General features: G+C 40.5%; 1 protein-coding gene across 1 annotated transcript; it reads right to left on the bottom strand.

Annotated features, from left to right (window-relative positions):
• Positions 1–377: 377 nt before the first annotated feature.
• PDIK1L (PDLIM1 interacting kinase 1 like) lies at positions 378–7,826 on the bottom strand. Its single transcript, XM_082664989.1, has 3 exons — positions 7,751–7,826; positions 5,443–5,744; positions 378–1,476 (listed from the first exon to the last, which is right to left on the bottom strand). Exons 2-3 carry the CDS (start codon positions 5,725–5,727, stop codon positions 736–738), a joined length of 1,026 nt encoding a protein of 341 aa, XP_082521115.1. The 5' UTR covers positions 5,728–5,744; positions 7,751–7,826; the 3' UTR covers positions 378–735.
• Between the last annotated feature and the right edge of the window lie 201 nt (positions 7,827–8,027).

Below are 8,027 nucleotides of genomic sequence, written 5' to 3' on the forward strand. Positions count from 1 at the left end.
AGGGCACTGGAGAGCTCAAACATACTTCAGCAGCTTTGGATCATTTAATTTCACTTACGTTTAATCAGATAATTTTAGACTCTCCAAAATGATGCCTTAAAAAAAAAGCTGTATAATATTATAAAAATTAAAAACTTAGTATGATTTCATTAGAGGGAGGGACAGGGTAGGAGATGAGGGAAGGTTCTTTTATTTTTCATCACTGATTTCACCAGCAAATCTCAAAAGCCCAAACCTACATCAAATAATTTAAACAGAAGTGGCATTTTTTCATATGGAATGCAAAATGCACACATTCACATACTTACATATACATAAATATATACATTTATGTTTCCTTTACAAAGCTTCAAAGGTTGCATTACCAGCATGCAAACCCCTTCTTCCATGGAAATTCCTAATACTGACAAGGAATGTCTAAAATACTTAAGAGACATATTTCCAGAAAACTGGACTTTCTTCTTTTCTTGGCTCTTAGAAAATTTTCCTGCCAAACTTCTACCAATGATCATTTAAAAAAATTTACACTCACATTGGTAATACACACTTAAAACATATTAACAAAATGGCCAGCTTGGACTTAAGAAAAATGAGGAAAAAAAAATCCCACAATAAAATCTAAACCCTTAAAAGGTGGAGTTTAGCTTTTTATATTCTTTTTCAGCCACATTATGTTGCATCACTGTTAAAACAGAAGCAGCATATTATCCAAGATATTTGCAAATAATATATGTGTCACGTTTCCCAGCTGCTATCTTTAAATGCAATTTGTACTAATCTGAGTTCTAGTTCAAAAGCATCTGGACGATCCTGAGGGTTTGCAGCCAGCATTTCCTTAATCAGTTGTTTCATTCGCCCATTCATAGACTTTTTCTTCACAGGAATGAGAAGTTCCATTTTGGGATTTTCCAGAAGTGCCTCCCCAACAGGCACGATCTCAGTTCCTTGTTTTACATAACTCCCCAAGAGTTCCTTCTTTGTCTCTGTGTCTATGAATGTGATCCTTTCCAGCATTGCCCAGATGATAATCCCCAGAGCAAAGATGTCAGCTTTTGCTGTGTAATGTCCCTCCCACACTTCAGGAGCCATGTAGAAATCTGTTCCACACGCTGTGGAAAGGAAACACTTGTTTACACTGACAGGTTCTTCTGGATTCTGCCCAAATGCTGAACAAACTTTACTTAGACCAAAATCAGCCACTTTCAGTGTGGGTTCCAAGTCACTGGTATCCAACCGGCTCTGAGAAATCAGGATGTTATCAGGCTTTAGATCTCGATGGATGATCTGGTTTTTATGCAAGAAAGCCAGGGCACTGCTCAGCTGAAGCATGAAGCTGGTGTTAGTTTTACGATTGGGTTTCCTGGACAACAGATACTCATTCATATCTCCTCCGTCACAAAAATCCATCACAAACCACAGGTAATAGGCGCTTCTGGGATCAAAGGCAATTTCTCCCTTTAGTGAAGTCTCTACAAGCTATAAGAAATAAAAAAACAGATTACAATCATCTGCACAGTTTATACAATTCAGCTATAGAGAAAGAGTTACTGATTAAGTTAGTCTCCAATGTTAAGTGGGAATTCCATGAATATTTTATTTGGTCAGTGCTTTCATATGTGAGTTTTATTTTAAACTTTAGTACTTCAAACTGTCACTTTGTCCCTAACAAATACACATCAAATCTCCAAGTCAAGAGGTAAAAACTTATTTAAAAATAGCTTTATTCTGAAAAGTATCCAACTGGCTATACATTTTCTACATGTGTCAATGGAGATGAACTCTAACCCTCTAGTTAATAGCTTCCTGAAAAGATCAAAGTTTCAGAAGGTAGATTTGCCAGCTGGGGAATAAACATCAATTAGGAAATTCTATTCCATGAAACTGCCTGAAATCTACTTCTTGCGTATTGCACTTACACTATCAACATAATCTGTGAAACTGAGAGAAAATTATGAAGGAACAAGAAATAAAGTGCTCCTGTAGTCACTGATAAAACTAAAGACATCATTACTTCATAAACTTCTACAAGCAGAATGCAAATATGTTGGCTATCTCTATCAACAGATGGCTTCTAAAAACCAATTTATAAAAATCATACATGCATTTTGATATAAAAATTCAAATCTGAGTTTGTATATTTGTTTGATACAAGCTGAAAATCTAGAATAAACCACTGTTTTACTTATATCATTATCTAATTATAACTCTCCTACTACCTGAAATTCAAGATTAATTACTTCACTGAACAGGAACTATCTTCTAAAATACAGTGCTTTGAAAGCATTTGTCCTATGGTGTCCTTTTCAGGCCTATGGGTTGAATAGAAACTCAGTAGGGAAGGTGAGGAGTTGCTGAAGATTGAGTGAACTGCTAATTTTATGTTGAAATCTACTAGTACTTCCTTTTGTCTTTTTGGTGGGCAGAGGCAAAGAACGCCTCTCCATGCCATCTCCCCCAATGGCAAACAGCCATAACTGCAACGGTCTGCAGATGTCTTCTTTGCATACATTTTCCTTGTTGCATGTGTTTGCCACTGAGACAGAAAATGAAAAAAGAGAAAGGTCCAGATTATACAGTTATTTACCAGGTGCACTGTTACTAAATATGCTGAGATTAAAGATGAGCACCATCACTCTTCCTTCATTTCTTCTCTTCTTCTGTCTTCGTTCTCAAAAGAAAACTTCCTAAATAGCTTTGAGCAATGCAGACTTCCAGAATTCAAATAACGGTTTAGAGTAAAGCCAGATAGTAGATATTTTAGGCTTGACAAACCACATAAGGTCTGTGTTCCATATTCTTTTTCCTTTCCTTTCTTTCTTCTTCTTTTTTTTTAAACAACTTCTAAAAAATGTAAAAACTATTTTTAGTATCCAGGCCATACAAAAACAGGCTGAGGGCTATAGTGTGAGGGCCCCTGGTTGAGAGCTACAGAAATACAGATCCCAGTCTGCTTACTGTCACGTGTAGAGGATGTTAGCCATTGGTTCTCTTGCCTGAAGTCCTTTAATAGCTTCCCTGTTCTCTTAGGATATAGTCTAAGCTCTTTAACATGGGCTATGGGATCCTGTGTGCTGTGACCCTGGCTGATCTTTCTAGCCTCATCTAAAACAACTCTCCCTGTATAGTGCAGTCTTAGTATTTTCTTTCAATTTTTAGAACGCTTCATGCTTTTTGCTTCTAGACATTTGTATGTATAGTTATTTCTGCCTGGGAAGTTTTCTCAGTCACTCACCTGGCTAACTCCTATTCACCCTGCAAGTTTCAGTTGAAACAGTTTTTAATTCCTGAACCCCAGGATTATGTCAAGTTCCCTACTCTATGTGCCTATACCATCTTGTACTTTTCATTCATGACACTCATCACAAGTATACATATTGGCCACTAAGTTCCTATGCATAAGATGTATCCTCTGTTAATTATTTGTTTTACATTTCTTCTAGGTGAGGTTTTCAGCTCTCAGGAACTGACTGAATGATTCCAAATGAGAACAAGGAAGATATCTAGAAAAACATGGAGAAAAAAAAATTTATGTACAGAATGGTAAGACTATGTATAGAGACTCTGTGGTCACACTATAGATTTGTTTGTCTTTACTAGTGTAAATTTAGAGTAGGCACTTGCTAAAGCGTGGATGAACGTCTGGTTAATAAAATAAATCCACAGAAAAGACACTTTTAATAGAGCTGCTTATTACTGAATACCTCCTATGTGCCAAGTATTGTATCTACATCACCTCTAACTTTGACAACTCCCGTGGAAGGTAGAAATTATTATTCCTTACATATGAAGATACAGATGCTGGGAAAAGGTGGGTTATGTATCCAAGGTCATACAGCTAGCAAAAAGTGCCACAAGTCAAACACAGGTCTATTAGGCTTTAAAAAGATGAAATAAATTATTAAACAAGAAGGTACTTCAGATTAAAAAAAAATCACTGAATCAAGTCTGGAAGTACTTTATATCTTAAAGCCTTGAAAGATTAGCTGGTTAATGCCTAGTTACTATAACAGTTGCTTGATCTGGACTCAAGGATACCATCAGTACTTGCAAAGACATCATATGTTTAAATGTCTTTGCACTTGTAGTCTGATTATGCACTTTAGTCTCCAAAATTCAATGCAAAGTCCAGCAAGGTTCTATCCACTTTTAGGAGGGAATGTGGTAAGAATGTTTCTGATAGTTTCTATCATTGCAATGTACATAATAAGCACTTTTAGAAAAAAATACAATAAAACAAACAGGCTAAACAGTTGTGTTTTATATCCCTTATCTTACGAGAGAAAACTTCAGGGCACAGCAGGCTAAACTTACAGTATAAATTAGCTTCTCAAGACTGATATTTGTTTACCATACAATGAAACTTGCAAGTTTCTAATTACACAGAATAATGCGTTCGTTTTCTTTGTTGTTCCTAGTCCAAAAGCTTTTGTTGTTTTAAAACAGACTTTTGTACCCTGATGGTAAATTCTGAATTTAGACACACTCATGGCAAGTGGTTTCCTATTCCAGGAATAACTGGACTTAAGAAATTTTGCTCTGGCCTTTAACTAGGTATGTCTTAAGTATCTTTTCTCTTCATCAAGTGTAGAGCTACTAGAGATTTTGACCTATGGCAGAAGCCAATCTTAAAAAAAAAAAAAAAAAATTTGTTTTCCTATATTAATGCTTTCCCCAGGTCTACAGAAGAGCAATTTGGAGGCAAAACAGTAATCTGGAGGTTAAAAGAGCACAAGTTTTAGCTGCTGGATACTTCTATGTTTAGCTCCCAATTCTGCCACTTGCTATGTGATTCTGGATAAATTCATTATCTATTCTAAGCCTCAGTTTCTTCATTTGTAATGATGGTAGTAATAGTACTTTCTTCATAGGATTGCTCCGAGCACAGAGCATGGAATGAGTAGGAACCCAAATGTTAGCTATCAGCACTGTTAATAACATTCAGGTGCTACACCACATACTCCATGAAAATTCAATGGAATTGCATGGTTAAGACATTAAATAACCTTCTATAACAGCAAAGGCTTATGTTCAAGCCAGTGATATATAAAGAAATGCCCAATTACCTATGGGTACTACTACTAGTTGTACAGTTTTTCCTTCTCTTCTGTATTCAGTTCCAAAAAAACCTGATTTCAAATAAGTGAACTAATTAGACTCTAGTCTCGATCACTTCTCTAGTTCCTATGTTGCCCCATTCCTATGCAGATTGGCAAGTATCATGGCATAACAGGTGGCATATGTTATTTTTAGGTATTTGCAACACAGGTTTAAATAAAACCTTGTTTTAAAGCAAACGTTTACTCAGTTCTTGGCAGACCCCTATCTACTTCTAACTATATAACCTGCATTTAAAAGTAGAAGTTCGTCTGACTCTTTCAATCCTCTTATTGCTGACCAATGCTACTTTCAAATCATTTCTATTTCCCATTCAACCACACATACCTGTAAATAAAGGGAAGAATTAGAGCCGTGGGACATCTTTTGCACCATCCCATCCTTTTGTAGGATGCATTCCTCCAAGTGAATCACATTTGGATGTTGGCTCTTGATACTGCTTAGTGCCCAGAACTCACGCAGGGCTAGTTCAACATTTTCAGGTGCATGGCATCGAATTTTCTTCACTGCCACCCGTGCAGAGGTCTTTCTGATGACTGCTTCATATACAACACCGTAACTACCTCGGCCTACCTCCCGTATTAGATCGTACTTTGGCTGGCTACTCACCATCTTCAAGGTCAAGGTTTCTGGAAAAATCAACAAAGTGATCTGTTGACATTAGGTCTGCCTACTGGCTTGTATTTCTTCTTATGCACGATTTAGTTATCATCTGTCTCACTGTTTGCAGTGCTTGAACGATATTTGCTATACATTGGGTAAATCTAAATATCTTAATAATAGTAAACCATGTAACACTAATGTAGTACTTACCATGCATCAGGAACTGTTCCAAGCAGTTTATAACATTAAATTCATTTAATCCTCACAGCAGCATTATGAGGTAGATACTATTATGGTCATTTTATAGATGAGGAAACTAAAGCACAGAGTTTAAGCAACATGCCCAAGGTCAAACAGCTACTAACTGGTGGACCTGGGATTTGAAACCAGGCCATCTGGCTCTGACAGCCTTCATTTTAACCACTACACTATACTGCTTCTTACATGAACTGCTTCAAAACATCACTGCTAAAAATAAACCAAGAAAATTAGTATTTATTTACTGATTGTGAAAAAACAAACAAAACTCCAGCTTCTCCTGAAAACTGACACACACATAAAAGGTCATAAAAATGGCAAAACCAAAAACCAACCCTCACAGTTAGAAATACAAAAACCTGGCTTATGCTTAGGGACTGAAAGTGAACAAGATCACATAGAGAAGTGAAAATGTGCAGTTGTTTTTATTATTTAAAAGTAAATGGTCAAACTGTGTATGTTCTTATTTTAATTTTGTTTATGTTATTTCCTTATTTCTTGCAAAATAAATGAAAATACAGTTTGTGGAGAAAAATGTTTCTTTAACATTTTTTTAACATTTAACAAACATCTAAGTAAGTTACTTAGAATACGGTTAAATTTTGCTGTGGTTTTAGCCATAGTTATTTAGATCTAGGTCTTTTTTGCCAACGAAAACTGTCCTGCATCTTAAGGGGTTCTCTGAGGGAGTGCTTTGGAATTCAATTTGATAAATCATTTAAAGGCAGGAGCAAAGGCCCTACATGGAAACGCTCACGTGTTGAATCAAGAAAGTCTAAAGTGTGCCTCCTCACTCTCCGAAGAATGTCAAGACTCTGAAGAGCTTCAGGAACAAATTCTCATTTGTAGAATGCCAGCATGGGCAAGAAAAGTAACCTGAGATTGAACAATTTTTATATTGTACAGTTTAGGGGAACAAAAAGCTATCGACACTAGAGCCTGTGAAATTGGGAGCGGCTATTTTAAGTCCATAGGATAGATTTAATAAAGAAAATGAAAGCTCCTGAGATTGTTTCTTAGTCCCACTTCCTCTAACTGGACACCCACTCTTCAAATTCCTGCAGTATTTCCTAGGGTCTGATTTCCTGGCACAGCATCCTCTGCCCCAGCTGCACAGTGGACACTCCTGTTCTCCGTGGATCGCCAACTCCTATCCATCTCAAAGTGGCTCCTGCCTTTGAAGCCGTCCCACATCCCCATACGAGAGAGCCCCTGAATAAGGGGGAGGGAGGGTGTTTCTGCAATCCCTGAGATCCTGGGTCAAGACACGGCACGGTGATGCATCCCGCGCGAACCTCGGGCACTTGGGACGGCATCCCCCGGGCCCCCGCGCCTGCCGGGCGCACCCAGCGCTCGGACTCGGGCCGGCCAGGCCGTACACCTGCCGGCGCCCGGCAAGGGCCAGTCCTAGGCAGAGGTGTTGCCCGACGCGGCGGCTCAGGGCCCCGCTCATTGGCCAAGTATCAGGCCCTCCCCCTCCCCGGCTACTTCCAGATGAAACCCGGAGGGGATCCTGCCGGGGCCCTTTACCCCGAGGAGACAGTCCTGCAGCTGCCCGACTCCTCGGGGCCAGCAACTGAGGCCTGGGGCCTGGGGAGGAGGCCACGGGCAGAAGAGGAGGCCGCTGCTGGGGCCGGAGGCCTGAGGCGCGCGGGGCCTTCCCCGGGATGCCTCCGCTGACAGCTCTGTGACAGGCCTCCTGGGGCGGGAGGCACGTGCAGGGCCCTCGGCTCTGCAGCAAAGCCTCTCTGCCACGCCGAGGGGCCAGATTTACCTCAGGGTAGCCGCCGCCGCTTCTCCCTCTCACGGGCTCTGCAGGCCGCCATTATCAGGCTGCTCGCGCCTCAGCCGCCGCGGCCTCCAGTCAGAGGCCGGCGCGCGCCCCCGTGGTGCGCGCGGACACACCCCCTTACGCCGCGAGACCCCGCCCCCCTCCGGCTCTCCGTAGCGTGAGCCGGGACGCCAAGCGCCGGTCCTACTGGGCGCGTGCCCGGCGCTCCGCTGGCCTGCTCCCGGCTCCCGTGGCTTTCCCGAGCCGGGAGTCGCGGGAG

This window comes from Grampus griseus (assembly GCF_964374135.1).
Source record: "Grampus griseus genome assembly, chromosome: 1".
NCBI classification, from domain to species: Eukaryota; Metazoa; Chordata; class Mammalia; order Artiodactyla; family Delphinidae; genus Grampus; species Grampus griseus.